Source organism: Vulpes vulpes, chromosome 2 (assembly GCF_048418805.1).
Source record: "Vulpes vulpes isolate BD-2025 chromosome 2, VulVul3, whole genome shotgun sequence".
In the NCBI taxonomy this organism is placed as follows: domain Eukaryota; kingdom Metazoa; phylum Chordata; class Mammalia; order Carnivora; family Canidae; genus Vulpes; species Vulpes vulpes.
Window position 1 is genome coordinate 45412788 of NC_132781.1, and position 24315 is coordinate 45437102.

A 24315-nucleotide genomic window follows, 5' to 3' on the forward strand; every position below is an offset into this window, starting at 1 on the left:
ATAAAAAAAAATCTTAAAAAAGAAAGTGAGCAAGTCCATGTTGCAGCTCCTGGTTACACTGTTTTCTCTCAGGGAGCCCTGCCTTCTCTCTTCTGTGGACAAGGCAAAAATTCTAATACAATTCTAGTTCTCATTCGAGACCACTGGTTGCCTTTTAGGGGTCCTTTTCCCTTTCCTAACATTCACGAGCAGACCAACGTTGGCAAACACATATTGCTTTATTTAGTGTTTCTCTGGATTGCAGAAGTGTCAGCAGTGGGCTGAGACCCCCAGGAGGGCAGAGGCAGTTGGGCAAGTTGCACAGCCCTCAGACCCTCTGGGGTGGTGGGGGGAAGCAGCAGAAAGAGGTGATGCCTCTGCAGCTCTTCCCAAGGCCAGCCTCCTACCTGGGCTCCCAGAACAGGGAGGGGGCCAAGGGCCAGGAAAGGCCCTATATCTTTGAATTAGGGCCAAAGTATAGACAAGGTGTTTGTCATCCTAAGGCATAGACTCAGACAGAAATGCTTCTCCCACCTGTTGGCCCCCAGAGGTGATTACTGGTTAGGGAGCCATATGCACCCTTAAGACATGAGTCTGTCCCTGGGAGAGGCAGTGAGGTATGCTGAAGACAGGGCTGTAGTCCTGGTTTTGCCCCAACCTGCTAAATGAAGTCCTTCCTCCTCTTGGGCCTCTGTCTCCTGTTCTGTCACACCAGGAAGCTGGACAGGATGATCTCTGTGTCTTCCAAATTTTGGGGTCTGAAACTCCTTCCCCTACTCTAGGATGCCCTTGGGCTGGGATGATGACTTTGAAAGAGTATTTTTAAGGCAGGAGGAAGGAGGTAGGCAAAGGTGGTCTCAGCCCCTAGGGGGATGTCGGAGTGGGCTGTGAAGGGGACGGGCAGACAGACAGGTGGACAGGCAGAAAGGTGCCAAGAGAATGAAGAGGAGGAGGTGGCCTGGGCGGGAAAGAGGGCACCAGAACCCAGACTGCCCAACCTCTCAGCTACATTCCCTGCCCTGCCCGAGTCGAGGAAAACACATCCAGTGTGTCTTGGGGCGGGAAGATGGCTTTTTTTAAAAAATAGTTTCTTATAAAGCATCAAAAAATCTCAGAGAAAACCTCAGCAAAAGTTCCCTTCTCTCAAATATTTGGCATCGGCAGTGGGGCTGGCATAGCTGCCTTTGGCCCCGGCTTTCCTATTGCTGTGGCCCGGCCTGGCCCACATCTGGGGCAGCTCCCTGGCCCCCGCTGCTCCCTCACAAGAGGGGTGAGCAAAAGGCAGGAATTTGTCGGTGGGCTTCAAGGTATCCCTGGGTCCCTGTCTAGAAGCTCGAGTCTTTGGTAAGTGGGAAGGGAAGGGGGAGAAGCAAAGCATTGGGAGTTGGGAAGGGGTCCAGTGGGCGCCTTCATCACCGTGAGTTCAGTCGTGGGGCCACCTGTGAGGGCAGAGAGAGAAGCTCAAGTGGTGAGTAGGAAGCAGACAGAGGTGCTCTGGATGGGATACATGCAATGGTGGTTAGGGAGGGGGCAGTCTGGTGGCCTCAGTCCCACAGACTCCCTGCCCTGCCCTGCCCTGCCAGAGTGGGTCTTGCCTCCACACCTGCTGAACACACGTAGGCCTGTCCCACCTCCCCATGCTACCATCTTTATGACTGTCAGCCCTGTCGGGGCTCAAATGGCTCTGCTCTCTGGCCCTCAATACGCAATGGTATGAAAAAGGTGGTCTGACGCCCGCTGGCTGGAGATTCGTGGATGAGGTGCCCAGGCTCTGCCAAGCTGTCAGGGGAAGTGTGGCCACCGGAAGCTCACCCTAGCCCTAGGGCTGTTGGTCAGGAGCAGGTTGTCACCTGCGGCACCACTCACCACAGCCAGGTGCCCGTTCTTGGCCTTGGTGATGAGGAGTTCTGAGCCAGGCGTGAAGTCGATAATGCCATCCCTGCCAGGGCCCCCTGCAAACGTGATGCTGGGCGGAAGGAAGAGGGTGTGTGAGGGCTGCCTGCATGTGCACACATGCCCTCCACTCCCACCCCCAAGTACCTCACCTGCCCTGGTTGATGTTGATGTTGTTCACACGGTCAGCGCTGAGGGCGGTCTTGGTCAGTGTCTCAATCACATGGTCGCTCTGCAGCACCACATCCCCCTGGGGGCGGGAGGGATAGGCGTCAGACCCTGGCCAGAACAACTGAACCCACCTCTGCCCTGACTCCCAGGCCCCTGAGAGCTACCTTCTGCTTGTTGTCCTCCCGCTGCACATGCAGCACGAAGAGGCTGTCACTCAGGCTGCTGACAGAGATTCCTGAGGGAAAGGGCAGAAGTCAGTGGTCACAGGTCAGAGCCGGGTCCTCCCATGCAACCCTGGGCCCTGGCTCACCAGTCAGGTTGGTGTAGTCGATCCTTTGCTTGACTTTGGCATCCTCTACGATGACCACGGCGTTGGGCGTCAGCAGCAGCTGCCGGGAGCGGGCTTTGTAGCCCTTGCGGTCGTATTTCACCACTGGCACCGCGTACTGTAGACAGGAGGTGGGGTGAGGGTCAGAGGAGGGGCTGGGGGCTCCAGGGCTACCAGTCACTCTCTGCCCCTGGCCCCGAGCCTCCCACCCCCCAGCTCTCAGTTTGCAAAACCATCCTCTCACCTGGATGGGCTCTGAGCCCAGGGCCTGCAGCACTTTGGGGCTGATCTCGTCTGCACCTACAACAGTATGGGGGAGTGGGAGGTCAAAGGAAGGGAGGGGGTGGTGCTAGAGGGCCCGAGCACTGGAAGTCAGGGGCTCACCAAGCCGGGTGCTGATGAAGAGCCTGGGGACACTCTGGGGGTAATTGTCCTTCTTGCCCTTGAAGATCTCACTGGCCACGGCTTTTTGTTGCAGCTGAGGAGATGGGGAGGGGGGAGCAGAGGGACGGGAGTGGTATTAGAAGGGGGGGAACCATCATAGGCAGGCCTCAGGCACTGAGATGGCCTCTCACCTTCTCTCTGCCCCAGCATGGAGGCCAAGCCCTGCGCCCACACTCCTGCTGACCCCTCTGCCTTCTCCCTTCCCCACTGACAAGGTAGAGGGCTTCCCAGAAGGGTTACAACAGGGGACAGGCTTGACTTTGAGGCTAACTCCCCATCATTGCAGGCCCTGGGGCCCTTCAGCTCTAGCTTGGCATCTTGAAGCTGGCCGATTACTGATACTCCAAACTACCACAGGTCACCTGAGCTGATGGGTCCCTTAGCATCATCCAAAACTGAATTGGCACATACAAGGCACATAGGACACCGATGTCTGTCTCTGGAGCCATGACAGAGTACCTATTGATCAGACTGACACTACAGGGCTCTGGGGAGCCTCTACCAGTCCAGTAGAGTTGGCCTAGAGGACAAATCCTATTTGCCACCCAAAAATCTATTCCAGCACTGGTTTCATACATGAGGTCAAATAGGGCTCAGGACCCAACTTGAGGTTCTGCTGTTCACCCAGGGGTAAAGTGTTCCTTCCCAGCCAGGACTCAAGTGATGCCTGCTATTTCCCCCAACCTGCTGGCTAGTCTGCGCCTGGCTCCTCGCTCTCCATACCTGCTGCTTCCATTCGGGACTGATACTCCGGCAGTACTTCCACACCATGTTCTTCATGCACAACTCCCGTAGAAGCTCTGAGGCCTGAGGACACAAATGAGGTCAGGGCACCTGGGCAGCCTGGCTCCCTTCCCTCTGAAGACAATCGGTGGGTGCCCACGCCTGGGCCTCTGCCGAAGCGACAGCCCCACAACCTGGACAACCCTTCCGTTCCTGAGTCTCTTCTCTCGAGAGAACTCACTGCCCGTGGCCCAGCTCCAGTTCACCTCCCTCAGGGAGTCTTCTAGATCCTTTTCTAGCCACAAGATTATTGGGCCCCTCTGCCAAGTCCTCTCATGATCCCTAAGTCAGCAGGGAAGGCCACAGACCTCATGCAAGGCAGGAGGTGGTGTGGGCCAGGAAGTGTCCAAGATGTTTCGGGGCAGATGCCGCCGTAGGTTGAGCAAGAAAGAGGTGCGCACATGGTCCAGGAAGAAGGCATTCTCAGGGCAGCGGGGTGCATGGCGTAGGATGAATCCTCGTATGAGCCTGGGGGTGGGGCCCAACAGGGGTGGGAGTGGGACACCTGGCAACGCCCCCCACCCCCACGCTGCTCTGCACCACCCCCTCGTGGTACCCCCCAGAGGCTCACCTCCGGATGGTCTGCGCGGCCCACTTTCTCTTGGCTGCCTTCCTGCGGCCCAGCGTCCCCCGCCACCACGACTGGATGCAGATGGCTGTGGAGACCACAAATGGCTGACCATGATCTCCTCACCATGGTAGCCTGCTCTAGCCCCAGACCCTGTCCCTTCTGAAGACCCCTGGGCCCCCAAACCTGATCGCTTCACCCGCAGGAATTTCTGTCGCCAGTGAAAGCCCCTCCAGGCAGCCTGGATCTTCGTGGCTGTAGTGTGGGAAAGAAAGTTGATTGGCCAGAGCCCAAGGGATCCAGCTGGGGGCCTGGTGCTGCCGGAGCTCACTGAGTGGCATGAAGGAGGGAATAGCTGAAGGAGCTACCGGAGTGAGAAGATAGATAAGCCAAGGGAGAACACATGGAGGAGGGAGGGAGCAAAAGAAATGTGCAAGCATGCTCTGAGTTTGCACCCAGGGTCAAGGCTGGAGCTGGTAAGGAGGAGGGGAACTGGATGTGGGTGACGCAGACTTCTGGAGAAAAGGGTCCAATGCAGTGATTTCTCTCCTGCTCCCCAGAACAGACCCCACAGGGACAGGAAAGGTGGGGCTTCTCACCCAGGCTCTGCCGCCGGACCTCCAGGGCATCCTCTGTGGCAAACAGGGTCTTGGGGAAGCGGATGAAGATCTTCGTCCTGAGAGGGCAGTGGTGATCAGCCCCTGGCTCGCCACCCGTATCCCCTAAACACTGGTACAGGTGGGCCCCACTCACCTGCCCATCTTGTACTCTTCTGGCTTATAGCCCAGGTGTCTGACCAGCACAGCCACCCCATCCTGGGGCCATCACTGGGTACAAGTGGGCCCCACTCACCTGCCCATCTTGTACTCTTCTGGCTTATAGCCCAGGTGTCTGACCAGCACAGCCACCCCATCCTGGGGCCGTCCTTTCCATGTGGGCCATGTCTCTGGGCACAATGACTTGTATCTGGGAACAGGAAGAACAGAGATGCACCCAGCTCCCGCTCCAACCAGTCCCTTCCTCTGGGTGCCCAAACCAGCTTTCCTGGGCACCTGCTGGGTACTCTAACTTGCAGCTTATGAAAAGCCTGGGAGGTCACTCTGTCACTACATCCATTTAAAAATGGAGAAACTAAAAAAACAAAAACAAAAACAAAACACAAAAAAACCCTAAACATAATAATAATAAAAAATAAAATAAAAATGGAGAAACTGGGCAGCCCTGGTGGCTCAGCGGTTTAGCCCCTGCCTTCAGCCCAGGGTGTGATCCTGGAGACCCCAGATCAAGTCCTACGTCAGGCTCCCTGCATGGAGCCTGCTTCTCCCTCTGCCTGTGTCTCTGCCTCTCTCTCTCTCTGTCTCTCATGAATAAATAAATAAAATCTTAAAAAAAAAAAAAGGCGAAACTGATATACCCTCATCTGCCTAATGCCACAGAGATGGAATTCACCCTGGCTCCTCAGCCCCTAATTCAGACTAACCACAAAGTTGCTCTATCCTTTCTGAGCTGATTGGAAACTCTCCTCTTCATAGGTTTTACCATCTCCTCTGATGACAACCATATAGATGCCTACCTACGGACCCCTACCCAGGTGCTCTATGAGGGCAGGGCTGGGAACCGTGATGTGGGGGAAGGGAGCTGACATTCTGTCCACCTAGCTTGATATTAGGCCTACAGGATGAAGGGGTCCCTGGCATACATCTCAAAGCAGCTCAGTGTCAGCCTCTTAAATGGGGCTGAGAACCCCTGCCCCTCTCTCAGGATCTAGAAAGTCCCTAGTCTCCTACCCCCTTTCCCTGACACTGAGCCAGGCCGTGTCCCCACCTCTGCAGGAAAGCTTCATATTTGCGGCGATAGGCAAAGCCGGCTCTGCGCACACGCAGGTTCTCCATCAACCCCAGGTACTTCACCTGGTGCCGGATCAGCACTTCGTCAAAGCGGCCTGGTGTAGGGGTAACAGGGTGGTCAGCAGACTCTCACCAATGGGTAACCCCCCACAGGCCTACAGGGTGGGAGGGGCCTACCGGGCTGTTTGGCATCATTGGGCTTGATGCAGCGGATGTATGCAGGCTCCTTGGACTTCAGGATCTCTACTAGCTGCAGGAGACTCATCTTGAACTGGGTGGCAACCTGGCCAGTCAAAGTGAAGGGGGAAGGTTGGCCAAGGCTGCAGATTCCCACGGCTGCCCCTCCCTGAGGCAGAGGTGCTGAGCCCTGTGGAGGCCCCTTCCTGTAGCAGAGCAGTGTCAATTCCCATGGCCGTCCTGTGCCCTGCTTGGGACCCTTCTTCCTCCTGGCTCCCCTCATTCACAGTAGAGGAAGTGGTCAAGTTGGGCTAGAGAAATCAACCTAGGAACCTCACTCATATCTAAAAACACTGCTCAGGGGGCACCTGGCTGGCTCAGTTGTGGAGCCTGTGACTCTTGAGCTTGGGGTTGTGAGCTCAAACTCCACGTTGGTTGTAGAGATTACTTAATTTTTTTTTTTTTTTTTTGAGATTACTCAAATTTTTAAAAAAATCATTAAAAAATAAATTTCCCTCTGATGCCCACTTTTTCTCTTTCCAGAATTTCAGGGCCACATTCCTTAACAACACGTCCCACTTCTGTGCATCCAACCATTATCTCTGCACACTGCTCAGCAGGACCTTCAGGGGTCTCAGGACTGTGAAAGCAGCAGGCTCCTCAACAAATCTGCAATCCCACTAATGACAGAAGTATATGCCTGGGGGTTCCAAAAGCATTGAGAAGTGCAACCAATCTAGTCTGTGGGGTAAGGGGCATCAGGAGAAGCCATCTGGAAATGACCCTTGGGCTGAGATTTAAAGGATAAATAGGAAATAGAATAGCCAGAAAGAAGAGAAGAGAGAGAGGTATTTGGGCAGAGGGACAGCCTATGCAAAAGCCTGAGGTACCCAAGGGAGCTATAAGCAGTACAAAGACCAAGATGGGGAGTCAACAAGATAGGATTAGAGAGGCAGGCAGAGGCAGTATCTTGACAGGTCTGGAGAGTCACATTAGGGAAATTAACTGACTTGAGGGAAACAGGGAGCCAATGAGGAATCTGGAGTGAGGAAATAGCAGGCACAGATCTGCATTTTGGAATATCTCTAAGCAGATATGTGGAGAGTGGGCAGTAAGAGCAGCTGGGAAGCCAGGAGACCAGGGAGGATGCTGGCTGGCTCAAAGCATTGAAATGAAGCCATGATTATGGGAAAGGGCTGAGAAGAAAGAGTTGGGAAGTACTCAGGCAGTAGAAACTGTCAAGATCCAGTTGTCTGGATGAGGGAAATGGGGGAGACTAAAGAGTGACAGATATTGCCCAGGTTTCTGGCCTGTGGGACTGAGTGGAGGGTGATCCTTGTCTTGAGTTCGGGACACAAAAGGCACAGGCCTGGGGCACTGTGCAATCAAGGGCCCATTTTAGGCTAGTGGAGTCTGGGCTGCCTGAGAGCCACCAGAGAGCAGTGGACGCATGAACTTGCAGCCGCTGGAGAGGCTGGAACAGGGATGCCTGCGTGCTCCCAGCTTGGGAGGGTGAGTGTAGCCATGGAGGGTGTGGGGTACGCACACCCAACAGAGAGCAGGGGCCGGGGGAGTCAGATGCCGGCAACACAGTTTCTACTCCTTTCCTGCTAGCATGTCTCGGCCCATGGCACTTGGCCGACAGAGCACTGCTCCTCCTGGGACCTGGACCCTCCTCTTGCCATGCCCTACAGCCACACCTCTGCCTGGAGCTCCCTGGAGCTCTACCAGCATCTGGCACCACTGGTCGCACCTGCCCTTCCCAGCCCTTCCCAGCCACTCTCCTCGGTGATGTTACCCTCCTGTCGACCTCCCAGTCTTTCTTGGGACTCTGTCTGTGCTGGGCCCCTTGCTGCCTCCAGTACCCTCACATAGGTCCCTATGACAAGTACCCCCTCGGTTCCAAGATATTTCAGATGCTTCCTCAGGAAGCCTTCCCTGACCCCCCCCCCCACCCCCAGGCAATTTGCTGTTCTCAATTCTGTTGCCAAAGTGCCCTGTGTACATTGCTGTGAAAGCACCTATTCATTTCAGTGTCCTAAACGTCTAGTAACGTCTGATTCAAATGTCTGCCGAGTAGGTGGATGCACACAAGTGCCCACGCACAGACAAGTTCCCACAAGGACTCAGGTGTATGTGTGTGGGTCTACACTTAGAGCCAGGAACATCCAGAGAAGCAAGCACAGTCGCACCCACGGACAGCCTCCTAGCCACGGACAGTGAACACACAGCTCACGTGCATGCCACCAACTCCTGGCTCACACAGGCATTCACACACACATACACATACACAGACACACACACACACACACACACACGGGCACACACATGCCCCCTCAGGTCCCACAGCCTCCACACCGTCTCTGGCCGCTTCTTGTCACTGAGCTCACTCCGGTCGAAGCACTGGCTCATAATGGGATTTTCTGAGCTGCACATGGTCTGTGAGGGCAGAGCAGAGATCAGGGTCAGGGCACAGGGAAACACAAGACAGATTGCTGGAGCAGAGGCCAGTCGGTATCCAGACCCCGATCCCTCTCCCCAGTCTTCCTCACCTCCTTCAGGTTCCGGAAGAGAAGGTCATTGTTTTTATCCAGAAACCCTGAAAGGGGGAACAGACGAGAAGTGAGGGAGAGCCCCTCCCCTGGCCACTGTAGGGACCCAGCTCCAGAATCCTCACCAGTCACACTGTAGGTCACCTCTCCAGCATAGTGCAGAAGGCGGAACTCCCCACGGCCCAGAGATTTCCTGGTCCGCTGGTCAGCCAGCTTGTGCCTGGGGAAGGAGAGGAAGCTCCAGACTCCTGGCCTGAGCAGTACCCCTGCCTGCTGAAGAGGCTCAAGAGAAGAACCAGGCATCCAGGAAGGAGTAAGCATGACCCAGGCCAGGCTACAACCCTTTGTACCGGGCGGTAGACAGGACAGAGCTATTAGCCTCCCCACAGTCACGGAGGCTTGGGGAGGCATCCGGCCTTATCCAGGGTCACAGAGCACCAGGACCGGGCCCTAGGCCTCTGCACTGCCCCAGCTCGCTGGGCAGAGGCTATTTTTCGTTGCTTGTGGCTGTGCCTGACTCTGCTCAGAGGGCCAAACACTGCCCACATTTAAAAAAAGATTTTAGGGATCCCTGGGTGGCGCAGCGGTTTGGCGCCTGCCTTTGGCCCAGGGCACGATCCTGGAGACCCGGGATCGAATCCCGCGTCGGGCTCCCGGTGCATGGAGCCTGCTTCTCCCTCTGCCTGTGTCTCTGCCTCTCTCTCTCTCTCTCTGTGACTATCATAAATAAATAAAAATTAAAAAAATAAAATAAAAATAAAAAATAAAAAAAGATTTTATTTATTCACTTGACACAGGGAGCACAAGAGGGGAGAGTAGCAGGCAGAGGGAGAGGAAGAAGCAGACTCCCCGCTGAGCAGGGAGCCCGATGTGGGGCTTAATCCCAGGACCCTGGGATCATGACCAGAGCCAAAGGCAGCCACTTAATTGGCTGAGCCACCCAGGTGCCCCTGCCCACTACATTTTAAGAATGGAATCTGCCCCCAAAGATTACTAAAGTCTTAAGCATGTTTCTATCCTTTAACCCATTTTCTACTTTTAGCACTATTCCAAGCAACTAACCAGAAATATAGGTAGAGTTTTAAGGCACAAAGGTATTTGTGGCAGCCTTGTTACCCAGCAGAAAAATATGGAGGCTGGCCGGGGCCCCCAGAGGCTGGGTGAGAGCAGTGGAGTATCTGTGAGTTAGAGGCACTGGAGGAAGTGTTTTGAGGAAATTTTTGTGTTTGATGATACAGGAAAATGCTCAGGATATAACATTATTCTGAACCTTATACACAACAAGTTCTCAACTATATATAAAAAAAAATAACCCAACATATAGAAAAAGGCAGGAAGGAAATGCCTCAAATTGTTAACAGTGATGACCTCTGGGTGACAGGATAACAAGTGGCTTTTGCACACATTCCAACTTTTCTCTAATGAGCAATATTATTTTTGCAATCGGAGAAGGTTTTTAAGATACCATGAAGCCAAAAATGCTCAGGGCTTTGGCATTTAACAGCTCCAGGCCTAAGTCCTAGCTCTGCAGCCTACTAAGTATCCGATAACCTTGGGCAATGACTTCACCTCTTGGAGCCTCAGGAAAGTGGAGAAAGCACCATGAAGACCTCCTTATAGGGTTGCTTCGGGTTAGAGGAGGTGATGGGAACAAAAGAAGCAGGCCAGAGCTGTGGCGGAGGTGCTTGTTTGTTTTCTTCTCCTTCTCACTTTAGGGGATTTCTTAAAGAAAAACCAACTTCCACATAAGGAAACTAAAAGATCTTAGCAAGTTTCATTCTCAGGCAAGAATAAAAAGGGAGCCACACTCCTCTTAGCTTCTTACTCTGTGGATGCACCGCAAGCTGCAGCTTTGTGCTCCCATCCTCAACTGACACCTCCCCTGGTCATCTCCCTGTGGCTGGTGTTTTACGATTATAGGGGGATCTCATGCTTCATGGGCTTTGGCCCTACGCTGTGCTGCAACCCCACTTACGTCAGGAAGTGCGGATGGTGCTTGATTGTGTCCTCCAACTTCTCCAGGAAGGTCAGATCCGTGGCCTCCCCAGGGCGCAGACATTCCTCATCCTGGGGTGTGTGACAGAAGGTGAGGGGTGTATCAGGGAAGGAGCTGGAGGGCTCAGGAGGCCCAGGGGATGGGGCAGATCATAGGGAGCCTCCCACAGACAACTTCCAGACCAGGCCAACACCTCCCTTTAGGGACGCACAGCCCTGCCCTGTCCCTGCTCAACACCAAACTCGGGCCCTCTGTGGACATGCCTACAGGAAGGGAGTAACATCCTCCCACTCAGCCTCCAACATGAGGCCTTGGAGGAGCAGAGGGCTCACCAAAATGGAGATGATACCCTTGAACTTCTCCTCCACCAGGTCACAGATGATCTTATTGTTGAAATATTGGACAGGCTCCCACTGAGAGACAAAAGGGAAGGAAGGCATCATCATGGGGTCCTAGCACCTCTTCTAGGAGACCCCATGCCTGGCTTCCTAAGGGGTGTCCACAGGGACACCTGCAGGCTTGCACCCACCGCGATGCCCTCTGCCTCATATTCCTCCTGTTCCGACTTGAGGGTGAGCTCGATGAAGAGCTGCTGCAGCTTCTCATTGCAGTAATTGATGCAGAACTGCTCGAAGCTGTGAGGGAAACAGAAGAGCCCACAGTAGTTCGAGGGGTACACAGAACCGGGAGCAGGGGAGAGACACAGAGCAGGACCCAAGGTGGCTGGGGGCATTGTCAGGAACACGAGGCAGGGGGAGGTGGGGACCAGGACAGGGCAGATGGGAGGAGAGACAGACAGGGGGAAGGGATGCTGACCTGTTGTGCTGAAATACTTCAAAGCCATAAATGTCCAGAAGCCCAAGGACTGTGGTGCTCCGCCAGCTGGGGCTCTCGGCATCCTAGGGCCAAGAGCATGGGTCCTGGTGTGTGATAGTTCCCAGCCCCAGGCCTCCCTGCTGCTTTTGGAAGCAGCACCGGCCAAGCCCTCACCTTGGAGGCCAGCGACCTGTTGATCTTCCTGACCAGCCAGGTAAAAGTACGACTATACACAGCCTTGGCGAGGGCGTCTCGCACATACGCAGCCTGTTCCAGGTTCAGTGGGCTCAGGAGCTGCCGGCCAGGGTGAGACAGGAGAAGAATGCCACAGACTCCTTTCCATCCCCCTGCTCTATGGGCTCAGGGCCAAACACCAGAAAACCACGACCATGCTATCCTCCCGGCTCCCGGGAAGGATACACTGGGGATAGACTGGGGAAGGCCACGGTGGCCACGTCAGAGGGAAGATGGCATAGGGACAAGAGGCCTCATTCCCGGAGGTGGGAGTCCCAGAAAGAGGCCTTGGAACACCTGCACCCTTCAACCCCTACCTCCTGAGACAAAGGCTTGGCCTCACCTCTTCTCCCTTGGCGATAATTTTCCTGTGTGTCAGGGCTTCCCGCAACGTTGAGCCTTCTACGCCAAGAAGCTGCCGAGGGAGGAGGGGTGGGCATGGAGAGGGTGCACTCCTCCTCACCCCGCCTGCTCTGCCCCTGCCCTTTGCTCAGTCCACTCACCCTGGTCAGATACTTGAGCTGGTTCTCGGTGGTGACCTGTGCATTGCTCTCCTCATCAGCAGCAAAGTGGATATTGCCCAAGTGCAGGACGCTAGCCACGATACTGAGCAGGTCCTGGGTGAACAGGGAGAGGGTGGGGGGTGTGTCACAGGAGGAGCAGAGAGCCCATAAGGGCCACCAGTGACCGGTCAGATGGAACAGGTTAGAGGTAGGGGAGTGTCTGAGACAAGGGGGCTGTAAGTGGCCATGGGCTATAAAAGGAGACTGAGATTTTCAGGGTGTAGAGGGAGGGCAGGAAGGGACCCCAGCATAGGTCTCACCTCGATTTCATCTTCAGTGAAGTCAATGACTGTCAGAGCCTTCCTGACGACCTTCCAGTCACTCTTGTCATTGATGGAGGAGACTTTGGCACACTGGCCCTGGGTGAAGGGCAGGGTGGGTTACCAGCCCTGGTGCTGTGCTCCCTGGGCGGTGTCTGCCCTGCCCACTTGCTACTCACCTTCACCAGGTACAGGTAACTCTGGGGGTTCCGCTCTAAGCCCAGCCTGCGCAGCATCTCCTCCTCGCCCCCTTCCAGCAGCTGGTAGAAGACGTGGAAGTTTCTCTCCCCGTGGTTCTGGTGCACCACTCGGGACTTTTCCAGGAGGTAACTGAGGATGTGGCCACCCACGGGAGCACCCTGTGGGCAGCGCAGGACATGGTGATGGCTCAGGGGGCCTGGGGATGTGGCCCAGCTTCCACTCCTTCCTCTGCATTCCTGGCCTCTATTTCCAGTGCTGCCACTAGCTGCATGGACTCAGACAAGTCACCCCTTTTGGCCTCAACATTCTCATCTAAGAAATGAGTGTATGCAGCCCTATCTACCTGGCTGTTCCCCTTGGCTGTCTGACAGGCAGCTCACACCAACAGGCCTGGAACTGAACTCCTGGTATCCCCCTCCTCAGATGAGCTCCCCTCTTCCCACGTTGGCCATTGGTCTGTCCCTCATGCTATACAGGCCAAGAAATTTGCTGTCCTCTGGAAAGCCTCTTTTTCTAACCTCATATCTACTCACACAGCCAGTCCTGTTGCCTTCACCCTCAAAACATTCAGAGCCTACACTGTTATCACACTAGTCTCAGCCACGGTCATCTGTTACTTCAACGTAGTAACTGCCAGCTTCCTAACTGGTTTACCTGCTCCACTTGCTTCTCCTACCATCTACTCTCAACAAAGCACCAGAGGGATCTGAGAGAAAAGCCACATCACAACACATTTCTTTTCCAAATCCTCCAATGTTTCTCTTTCTACTCAGAGATGAGCAGCCCGGGTGGCTCAGCAGTTCAGCGTCGCCTTCGGCCCAGGGCATGATCCTGGAGACCCGGGATTGAGTCTCATGTTGGGCTCCCTGCATGGAGCCTGCTTCTCCCGCTGCCTGTGTCTCTGCCTCTCTCTCTCATAAATAAGTAAATAAAATCTTAAAAAAAAAAAAAGAGCAACAGAGGGATCTGAGAGAAAAGCCACATCACAACACACTTCATTTCCAAATCCTCCAATGTTTCCCTTCCTACTCAGAGTTTTGTTTTTTAATTTCAAGTTTTTATTTAAATTCAACTTGGTTACATCTACTTAAAGTTTTGCTTTTGTGGGGTTTGGTTTGTTTGTTTGTTTGTTTGTTTGTTTTAAGAGAGAGAGGGAGAGGGAAAGAGAGGATCTCAAGCAGATTTCCCGTTGAGCCCAATGAAGGGCTCGACTTCATGACCCTGAGATCATGACCTGAACTGAAACAGAGTTGGGCACTTAACTGGCTGAGCCATCCAGATGCCCCTCTACTCAAGTTTTTTTTTTTTTTTTTTTAAGATTTTATTTATTTATTCATAGAGACACAGGCAGAGGGAGAAGCAGGCTCCATGCAGGGAGCCCAATGCGGGACTCGATCTTGGGTCTGCAGGATCACACCGCAGGCTGTGCTAAACTGCTGCGCCAGGGGGCTGCCCTGTTTTTTTTTTTTTTTTTTAAGATTTTATTTATTTATTTATGAGAGACACACAGAGAGAGGCAGAGACATAGGCAGAGGGAGAAGCAGGCTCCTCGCAGGGAGCCCGATGTGGGACTCAATCCCGGGTCTCCAGGATCACACCCTGGGCTGAAGGCAGGCCTCAAAGGCTGAGCCACCTAGGGGTCCCTACTCAGAGTTTTTAAAACAAGTTCTTACAGAGACCCAAAAGTGCCTAAACCATCCGGCCTCCTCCCCTATTCCCTGGTGCCTTGTTCACTGGCCTCCTTGCTATCCTTTTTTATACCAAACACTTCCAACCTCAGGGCATTTGCATTGGCTATTCCTTCCACCTGAACTCTCTCCCCCAGGTATCTGCACAGCTTGCCCCCCTGTCTCTATCAGGCTTTTGCCAAATACCACCTTCTCAGTGAGGGCTACCCTATCTGCTTTATTTAAAATAGCATCTGCCCCCACCTCTTACCTCATTTTGTTTTTTGCCACAGCACTTGTCACCTAAGTTAGATTTTTGTTTATGATTTCTCTAGAGGCAGGACTTTTATCTGTTTTGTTTCACTACTGTACCACCAGCACCTGACACATAGTAGGCACTCAATAAATATTGGCTAGTACCAAAGACCTGGCGAGTGGGCACCTACTGAAGGGAATCCCACTCCCCCTGCCTTGACACGTTCACAGGTACCTTGAAGTCAAACTGTACATCCATGTACTTCCCAAACCTGCTGGAGTTATCATTCCGGAGGGTCTTGGCATTTCCAAAGGCCTAGAAGTGGAGGGGGGGCGGAATGAAGGCCCTCTGCAACCTCCTCCTGCGACCCTCCTCCCTGCAGGTACGGCTGCCCCTCACCTCCAGCACAGGGTTGCTCTGCAGCAGCCGGTCACGCACAGCACCCCCCCTCTCAGGGGCGGGGCAGGTCTCAGCGTAGAACTGTAGCAGCCGCTTGGTGGCCTCTGTTTTGCCTGCCCCGCTCTCCCCAGAGATCATCACCGCCTGGTCCCGGCGCTCCGTGCGCAGTGCCCGGTACACAGTGTCAGCCACTGCAAATCTGAGGCAGAGGCTTGTCAGGAGCTCAAGGGGTGTGGGGGCAGGGGGCAAGACAGGAAGGGGAGGTGGAGTCCCCTATCCGGTTGGACTTTGCTTGGGGGTGGAGGTTGGGTATGCCCCTTTAGGGTGGGGATTGGGGGGACCCTTGATGGGTGTGGGTAAGAGAGGTCCTTTGTTGTTGAAGATGGGGATCACTCTCAGCTTCAGATGGAGGTCTGAGGAGATCACTCATGGGTAGGGGTCCTGGAGGTCATTCAGGGAGAAGCTGGGGTCACTTATAGGTGGGATGTCCCCTGGAGGTGAGGGTTGGAGTCACTAAAGTTGTGGGGCCATGCCCAGGTAGAGTTGGAAGGAAGGAGGGAGGGGTAGGTATTGGGGCGGGGTTGGGGAGGCCCCACCCAGATGAGGCTGAGAAATTCACCTCAAGTGGGGATCAGGGTCACTCTAGGGTGATGGACTATGGGGACCTCTCACACATGTAAGTAATGATTCACCCCAGGTGGGAAGTTAGGGATATTTTAGAGTGAGGGTCAGGTGGGGTCAAGTTAGGTGGAGACTGGGATGGGGGGTCACTCACAGGTGGGGTGGCACCTCATAGAAGCTAACACCCCGGTAACGCTCCATGTGCTGCCGGCTGTAGATCTGTAGGTCCCGGTAGGGATTGACAGAGACCAGGACGGGGCCGATATAGGTCTGGGGGTTGGGGGAGGAAGATCAGAAGTTTCTCCCAGAGATTCCTGATGCCTCTTCCCCCCTTAGCCCTGTGTCTGTGCCCCCTAGAACCCCCCCTTTCTTCCCATTTGGGCCTCACATAAATGAGGTTCTCCCGGAACCGTCGCCGCAGGTTCTCAATGAAGGCTGCCTCACTGGTGAAGTTCTCTAGAAGCACGAAATCCTGTACCCCCACCCGGTCTCGGGCAGTCAGTGCACTCTCCATGGTGACCCGTACCCCGTCACTGCCCAGGGCCTGCAGGGAACACACCAGGGCAGAGGGTCAGAACCAGCAGGGTAACATAAAGCCACTTCTCCACCTCAGCCCTTGGGCAACCAAGGGCCCATGGACACAGGACACAGAGAACACCATGCTAGGTACAGTGGGCCTGGGTCACAGTAAGCTGGCACACAGGATGCTGAGGACATGGGTCACACAGAACAAAGACCAGGTGGGACACATAGGACCTGGACACAGGACACCAGGGCACTGAAGACCCAGAGGACATGTGAAGCAAGGCCACTGAATTCAGGCAGGCACTGCTTTTGTGCAGAGAAACGGTCATGAGAAGAAACTCCCTGGAATAATCAAAAGAATGCTCTGTTGACCTTGGACAAATCCCCTTCTCTCTCTGGGCTGCTTCCTCCTCAAGGAGGAGGAGTTGAGTTAGACCAGGTGACCTCAGGTCCCTTAGCTGTGGGCCACGTGTGACAGGTGCTTTGGAGGACAAATGCTCAGAGTGAATTCTGCAGGCAGGGTGGGGCCATCGGCCACTGGAACCGCCAAAATCTTCAAGGGGAGAGAGTCTAGGGACCAAGCAAGAAGCCATCCCCAGACCACAGGACGGAGATTCCCCATAGGGCCTCCCATCCCAGCTGGGCCGGACACCCATCCCATAAGTGGGGGGGAGGGGTGGGACACTCCTCATAGCTGGGCCACACCCTCTCCTTCAGCTGCCAGACTCCCACTCTCCTCCTGAGAGCCCCAGAAGCCTCAAGGGGGTGGGGGTTTTACCACGGAAAGCCCAGCTGCCTCCAGAGCACACAGGCTCAAGGAGGCCCTCACCGAAGGCGACACTCATCAAATAGGGTGGGGGAGCTCCAAGAAATTGACATGAAGAGTGTCAAAGGTCGGAGAAAAGCAAGGTGGCAGTGGTGGGAAGGGGCAATGATCCCACCGGGGCCACCAATTCTCCTCCAACCACAGAGCACCCAGATCTCTGGTCTGGGGCACCCCTCTGGGTCTGGCCTGCCTCTCCCCCCAGGCTAGTCCCTCCACCCCCCCCCCCCCCCCATCCTGCTCTGAAGCTGCTGCCAAATCTGGCCAAAGCTCCCGCCCTCTGGCCCTCCGGGCAAGGGTCTCCGAGCTCCCAGCCCTCTCCGAGGGCTCCTCGCCCGGCCCTGGGTCCGAGCGCCCCGCGGCCCTCCCTGCCTCTGCCTCTTTCCCCTGCAACTTTCCGGGACGCTTTCCCACCCGAAATTCCTGGGCCGCGCCCGCTTCCTGGCGGGGCCGAGGCGGCGCCGTGGGGCGCAGACCGACGCCCGGGACCCCCGCCCCGCCCGCCCCCTCCGCTCACCGACGCCCGGTAGCGCATCGTGCCAGGCCGACCCCGCGCCCTGCTCCGCGGCCCCGCGCTCTCTGTCCCGGGCTTCGCGGCGGCGGCGGCGGCGGCGGCGGCGGCGTCAGCGGGGGAGGGGCCGGCCCGCCCCCCGCACCGCCCCCTCCGCGCCGCAGGAGCGCGGGACTCCCCCAGCCGACCCCGCCTCCCTCGGGCTCGGGCTCGGACTCGGGCTCGGACTCGGGGGTCCCTCCGCGGGCGGGGGTGGGGTAAGAACTACCGGGGATCTCGGGGCGGGGCTCCCCGGCGGGCAGGGGCTCCGCCTGAGTCAGGTTTTCCAGGAGGGACGTCGTTGGTTCCAGGGTGGGGCCCGGAACCCGCGCGGCCGCCGCGTCTACACGGACCCGGAACTCACTTCCGGGCCGTGTCTACACTACGCACTAGGCCAGGCGCGCGACAAGGGTCGAGTCCCGTGGATCCCGGAGGAAGCAGGATTTCCCTCCCCCCTCATCCCAACCTCGAGTCCCGGGAAAGTTAAAAATAGATCGAAATGTCCAAATACGGCTGGCGCGCCCAGGCGGGCGGAGTCTCCGCGCGGGACACTGTCCACCCCAGTACACTCGCTGGGAGGCGGGGGCGGGGGGCGGGGGCTATGTCTTTAAGCCCCAAGAAAACCTCTTTAGGTTTCAGGGTCAGCACGGGGCGCGCCCCCATGGGACAAGCACGGCCACGGGGGCCCTGCCGACCGCAGCGTGTGTCCGGCCCCCGCGGAGATCTCACTGTACCGTGTGGAAACTGTGCGTCCAACGTCCAGCATTTGGGGCCTATGCCCTCCCGACCGCAGACACCTCGACGAGAGAGCCTCGGTGCCGCAGGGGCTCCTCCACTCTTCCTCCTCTCGTGTCCCCTGGGTCCCCCAGGACACCCCCTCTCCCAAAACAGCCCCATCAGCCGCACTTGAGGGGCGGACCCTAGCTTAGACCTTCGGGCTGGTGGAGGTGGTGATGGCTGAAAGCCTCTGATGCGTGACGAAGACTGGGCTGTTTCTCACTAGCTGTTTGGGGGCAAGTGACTCAACTTCTTCGAACCTCTTCATCCCGAAAGTGTGGCTAATGTCTGCCTGAGAGCGTTGTGGAGAAGGCTGAGCTCAGAGCGCTGGGGCATCCCTGCCTCTCAGTCGGCACTTCCCTCTCCTGGCCTTGACGTCCCTCCCACACGTGCTCGGAGACCTACTACGAGCCCGGCCCGGAGCCAGACTAGCCGCGCTTCTTATCCGGCGGGGAAAGCCCTGCAGGCGTGCCACCTGGCAGACCAGGGGCCGGAGGCGCAGAGCGGCGGACGTGGACTTGTCCTAGCCGGGAAATGCAGAGTTGGACCCCAAGCCCCAGCGGTCCCTCCCCCCGCCCCAGGCGGGCTCCCGGGAGAGGGGTGAGGCTGCGGCGGCAGGTGCGGGCTGCGGCCTCGGGGGCGGGGGGGGGCTCACCACCTGCAGAACAACAGCCTCGCTGCCGGAGCCGCGGCCCGGGGGACCTCGCGGCGGGGGAGGGCACCAGCTGGGAGATGGGCCTTCTGCAGGGGCTAGGGGACTGACTGGGCGCGCAGCTGGGAGATGGTGGGAGCGGCGGGGGGGCGCTCAGGGAGGAAGGGGGAGCCCTCCGCGGTGCCCCCAGGTTTAAAACCTAATGGGAGCGGGGCGGGGCGAGGGGCTGTCTCCAGCCCTCCCAGGGTGGGGAGCGCCGCGGGGGAACGAGGAGGGCGAGCGGGGACGCGGCGGGCGCTGCGGCCGCTAGCGGACGGGAGGGAAGGAGCCGAGGGCGGGCGGAGCCTCGCGGCTGCAGCGCCCGCCTCCCCGGCCGCCTCGTCAAGCGGCAGGAATGAGGGGAATCCGCTCGCGGAGGGGTCCTGCCGGCCGCCCCGCCCCCACCCGCGCCGCCGCATTCCCGGGATGCCCGCTGGCGGCCCGGCGGCCGCCGCCCGGCTGCGGAAGGAGGGGGCGTCTTTGCGGCGGGGCTGGCGGAGGGGCGGCCCCAGCCCCTGCAGCCGCCCGCCCCGCCTCACTGGACGGAAGCGCCCGTCCGGGGGCGGGGGCTGCGGGCGTGAGAGCCCCCGCTACGGAGGCTGCAGCGCCAGGCTCTTCCTGCATCCCCAGCGCCGCCTTCTGGTACCCCCTTCTATGCCCTCAGGCCAAGCTATGACGTCCGTGTTATGACCCCCCATTCCACAGACGGGGAAACTGAGTCTGGGCAAGTGCATGCCTTGCTAAATCCCAGGACTAGTAAAAGGAGGGGTGGGGTTGGGACCGGGAGCTCTAGCATTCATCGCTTCTGCGGGGCTGTCCTGAGCGGGAGGCTGGCCTACAGCTGGTGGGCTTCGCTTAGCTTCCGCTCCTCTGTAAGGGTCAACTCGCTACCCTGCCAGCAGTGACCTTCCTCAGTAACCCCGTGACTGCAGGACCCAGTATCTAGCCCTGTCGGTGTTGTCTGACTATTGACAGGTAGGCCTTAGGAGTAGCGGCTATGGAGTGGACCGCTGCCTTTGGGTCCCCAGCATGGCCCCGCCCCTGAGAGGCCAGCTGCAGGCTGGGGAAAAGCCATGGCTGCAGGAGTGACCCAGGACTTGTTTCCCAAGACTGCCTCTGGGTCTCCTCCCACCTGGGTTGTTTCCTGTAAGGGCAGGGATGGGGCAGACCCAACAGACTTTTTAGCGTGTGAGCCAGGTGCCCTCTGGCCTGACCTCTGGAGGAGCGGGGAAGGCAGTGGGTAGCCTCAAATGTTCAAAGGGCCTCAAAGGACCATGCAGGTCTGGAGAGGGTGTTCCCCCAGATTTCTGCTAGAAGCTGGTTTCCACTGGGGCTGCCTCATGGCCTATTGGGGAAGTAGAAAGAACCACAGCCAATCTCACCCCCAGTGTAGTCCTGGGCACAGAACAGGTGCCCAGTTTATATTTATCCACCATAGGTCTGGGCCCTGGCTGCCTCACCAAGGACTATTCCAGACTCTTGGGAACTGTTGTGAGGGGCAGCGGAGATGAAAGGAAGGGACTAAAGGACTCAACCTAATTGTTCACAGGGCCTCAGTTAAGGGCTGTACACTCTACCTCTAGAACCACAAGCCTTTGGCATGCCAGACACCTCTGTCTGGGGGTCCAGCAGAAGTAAATAGCATTTTGTCCCCTGACCTCTCCTCCTTGTTCAATATCCTATCTGTAGAAAGGAGGGAGTCACCTCCAGATAGTCATCACTGTCTGGCATCAAAAGGCCTGTTCCCCTCTCCATTTCTCACACCAGAGTCACCACCTGCTAAAAACTTCCCTTTGCTCCCCCTTCACTCTTCTCCTGGATCAGGCAGCAACTTCCAAACTGCCCTCCCTGTCTTTCTCCCTTTAATCCATTTCTTCCACGACAGCCTGTAATATTTACAAATGCATATCTGATCAATAAATATGTTAATAGAGTGAAAGTTTATAGGCCATGTTCGGTGTGCCAAGCCCATTCTCTGCACCTAATGCTTCTTGCCAGGTCCCTGCATATAGACTCCAGCAGCCCCTTCCGTCCTCCGTTTACCCCAGTGCGCCTATGCTGCTGTGTAACCACAGGGGTGACCCTCTCCAGTGCCTTTTCTCCCCAAGCCCCCCTTAGCACCACACACAACCAGAAGGAACTGCTCCTGCCCCTGTCACGCGTGGCTCTCTCCTTATGCTTCTTGCCTTTGCACCTGCACCTTCCTTGGTCCAACACACTCTCCTCCCCACTTGACTCTTAGTCATTCTTGAAGATTCAGCTCAGGTATCACCTCCTCCAGAACCCCTTCCTGCCTCCCCCAACGCAGAGCCTCCTTATCGCATCCCGCTCTAATCGCCGGTTTCCTTGTCAGTCTCTCCCAGGAGACTGCTCCTGCAGCGTACACCCAGCTCAGCATACAGTAGGGGCTCAGTAACCCCTCATGGATGCCGGTACGAATGAATGAATCACAGAGACCAGAGCGTGCCGGGAGTGGAACAGGGCCGTGGGCCAACCATTCATTCTCTCATTCATCTCGGAGACCCTGGCCGCCGCGCTCACAGGCTCCCGGGCGCGCGGGGAACTGGCCCTGCTGGGGCGCGGGGGGGCGGGGGAGAGGGAGAAGGGGAAGGGGCGGGGCGCGGGCGGTCCCTCTGAAACCCAGAAGCAGAGCCCGGCCTGTTGGAGCGGCCCAAAAGGGCTCACGGGGCGCCTGGGTCCTGCGACCCCAACCTCCTCGCCCTCACGTTTCCCGCCAGTGACGGGAAAGTCCCCACGAGGCCGAGTTCTGCGACCCCGCACAAGCCAGCCCGGGCCGACCCTCTGCCCTAGCGATCTCCGGACCCGCGACCCTCGCCTCCCGCACCGCAGCTCCGGGCCTGGCTTGGCGCCCGGCCGCCCGCCCTCTCCCGCTTACCGCCCGCCAGCAGAGCCCTCCCGGGACCACGCGGTGCTGCCCGCCCCTTGCCCGTGCCTCGCGTACCCACCAGTTCGGCTCTTCGGGCGCGCAGGCGGTGGCCAGGCTGGGCGGCTTGGCCGGCTCCGGAGTCCGCGGCCCCGGCACGCTCTCCCCGCCCAGGGCCCGCCCGGGGCCGGGCCGCTGCCTGTCGTCATCCCCGGCGGGGCCCAGGCCCGGGCGCGCGCGCGCGAACCCTCCGGCCCCGCCCCGGCCGGGCCAGCCCTGGCCCCGGTCCCCGCCCTAGTCCGCGGAGACTTGGTGCCGCACACTGCAACCAGCTCCCGGGACGCGGCGCGTCACAGTCACGCATACGCAGAGACACGCGCGCACACCTCCCTCCTCCACACCTGGCCCACTCGCTGCAGTGCTGGATGGAAGGGGGCATCTCATCCTAGGGCTCCTTTGCATCCTCAGAACAGACCCGACCTCACCCCCCCAACTCGCCCTTTTGCCAGGCCAGGTCCGTTCTTCCCGCTTTGTGACTGTCTCCCTTCATCTTCCTTCTCTGCTCAAGCTACTGCTCTGAGCTGGCCAGTCCTAGTTCTTTGGGTCATAAAAAGGGGGAGGCATTAACTCAACAAGTGCTTCGGGAATGGAGCTTTATATACACCATCAGTCTTTTTGGCCTCAGCAGTTATACCCAGTTCATAGCTCAGCCTACTGAGGATGAAGGAGCTGCAAGGGAAGGGATTCAAACCTAGATCCCTGCTTGGAAAAATCCTGCTCCTAGAGACGCTTAAACTCTTACCCCTTCTTTCCATTTACCCCTTCTTGTCCAGTCTGTTCCTGTCCCACCAAGGATCAGAACCCCTCCCCACTGCTCACCTCTTTCCTGAAGGGTTTGCTTGAGGGAGCTGCTGGGCCCTGGAAGATATTGCCACCCTCTCTCCCAGCCTAGAGCATCCCAGCTTACAAGCTTGCAGGGCCTGTGGGGATGAACCACGCGGATGATCTCCCCAGTGGGTATCAGCTCCACTTGCAGCGCCATTCCGCCGATGGAGAGCCAGTGTGCTTGCTGAGCAATGGGACCTCTGAGCAACAGTCTGCGTGCCCACTGGCTCTGGCTGCTCCCAGAGCCAGGAATCTGGTCTCACACTGGGATGGCCACTTGGTTCAGCTTCAACTCCAGCCCCAGGGGATGTGTCTGGTCCAGCTCTTCAGGACACAGCTGGAACAGCCCAGGTCTGATTGGAAGGCTTCTTGGCCCAGTGGGTTGGGGCAGGAAGAGGAGGGGCTGCGGGACTGAGGAAATGCCTGTTGTCCCAGGTAACCAGAGGAGCTGATGCAGCCACGCATGGGGAACCCTGGCCTCTAGGTCAAAGGGTGGGAGGTCTTTCCCCCCCAGCAGCTCCATGGCCAGGCTTCTTCTGCTGCCCACTCACTAGTATCAGCTGGAGAGCAGTGTTCCCCAAACCAGAAAGCACATCCTTCCCGAAGCCAAGATGCATCAACAGGCACCAGCCCCTCCGTTACATCTCCCCAGCTAGCCTAGCTCCCCTCAGCAGCGGGTGAGCCCCTGGAGTTTGAGAGGCCAGAGCTGCTGGGGGCTGGCCATGCCGAGCAGAGTTCAGCTGGAGAGGCAGGAGAGCACTGTGAGGAGGCTCCTGTGCGGCGCTCTTCCGGAGCCATTAGCGCTTGGGAAGATTGGATCCCTTGGCTCTGGAGCCTTAGCCCTGTCAGCTTCTGACTTTTCCAGAGTACCCTCATGTCCTCCTCACCCCTAGTGTTCCTGTTTTCCAGTCTTGTTGTTTGTAAATCACAGCTGACATTTTCCTGGCTTGGGGACTGAGTCCTCAGGTCTTCAGCCATTCCTCACAGGAAGTAAGGGGAAGAGGATGGGAAGAAAAGTGACCTTTCCAGAGGGAGACACTGGCACAGGAGGGGCAGAACCCAGGGGGCTGGTGCTGGCCCTGACAGCCCCCTGGACAGGCACCTTCCCCTGGGGCACCCTTTCCTTCCCTCCCCACTGCGTCCCCCGCCCAGGAAAGGCCAGCAAAACTTCCTTCCTTCCTCTGAGAAGCACATCTATCTAGGGCAGGCTCATCCCCAGTGGCCACACAATGGCCCTTATCAGCTCTGGAGCCAGGCACAGAGACCCAGTGCACAAGTCTCATACATTTCCTGTTTCCACCCAGCGGGTCAGGGCTGAGCCCAGAGGGGCCATATCCTGACTGGGGCCAGGAGGCAGAACCCTCCCCCTTCCCCTTCCCGGCCTCTCAATCACTGCAGCCCCGCCCTCCCATACCAGGAGGGGCC

General features: G+C 57.4%; 1 protein-coding gene across 8 annotated transcripts; it reads right to left on the reverse strand.

The window, feature by feature from the left end:
* Window positions 1-199: 199 nt before the first annotated feature.
* On the reverse strand, window positions 200-23986 carry MYO1C (myosin IC). 8 transcript variants are annotated; one of them, XM_026016109.2, is made up of 32 exons: window positions 22973-23986; window positions 16144-16299; window positions 15910-16025; window positions 15135-15333; window positions 14970-15050; window positions 12791-12970; window positions 12612-12710; window positions 12292-12405; window positions 12132-12203; window positions 11729-11848; window positions 11555-11637; window positions 11268-11373; window positions 11071-11151; window positions 10718-10809; window positions 8868-8962; window positions 8743-8789; window positions 8549-8629; window positions 6191-6296; window positions 5991-6108; window positions 5019-5132; window positions 4766-4842; window positions 4353-4421; window positions 4170-4254; window positions 3907-4066; window positions 3539-3622; window positions 2756-2849; window positions 2616-2671; window positions 2354-2489; window positions 2208-2278; window positions 2025-2122; window positions 1846-1945; window positions 200-1418 (listed from the first exon to the last, which is right to left on the reverse strand). In XM_026016109.2, the coding sequence occupies exons 1-32, from the start codon at window positions 23045-23047 to the stop codon at window positions 1392-1394; spliced, it is 3192 nt and encodes a 1063-aa protein (XP_025871894.1). In that variant the 5' UTR covers window positions 23048-23986; the 3' UTR covers window positions 200-1391. The 8 variants fall into 8 exon arrangements, with proteins under 8 accessions (XP_025871894.1, XP_072604034.1, XP_025871896.1 ...); XM_072747933.1 differs by having other exon boundaries at window positions 22885-23986; XM_026016111.2 differs by lacking the exon at window positions 22973-23986 and adding an exon at window positions 22084-22219.
* Window positions 23987-24315: the final 329 nt, after the last annotated feature.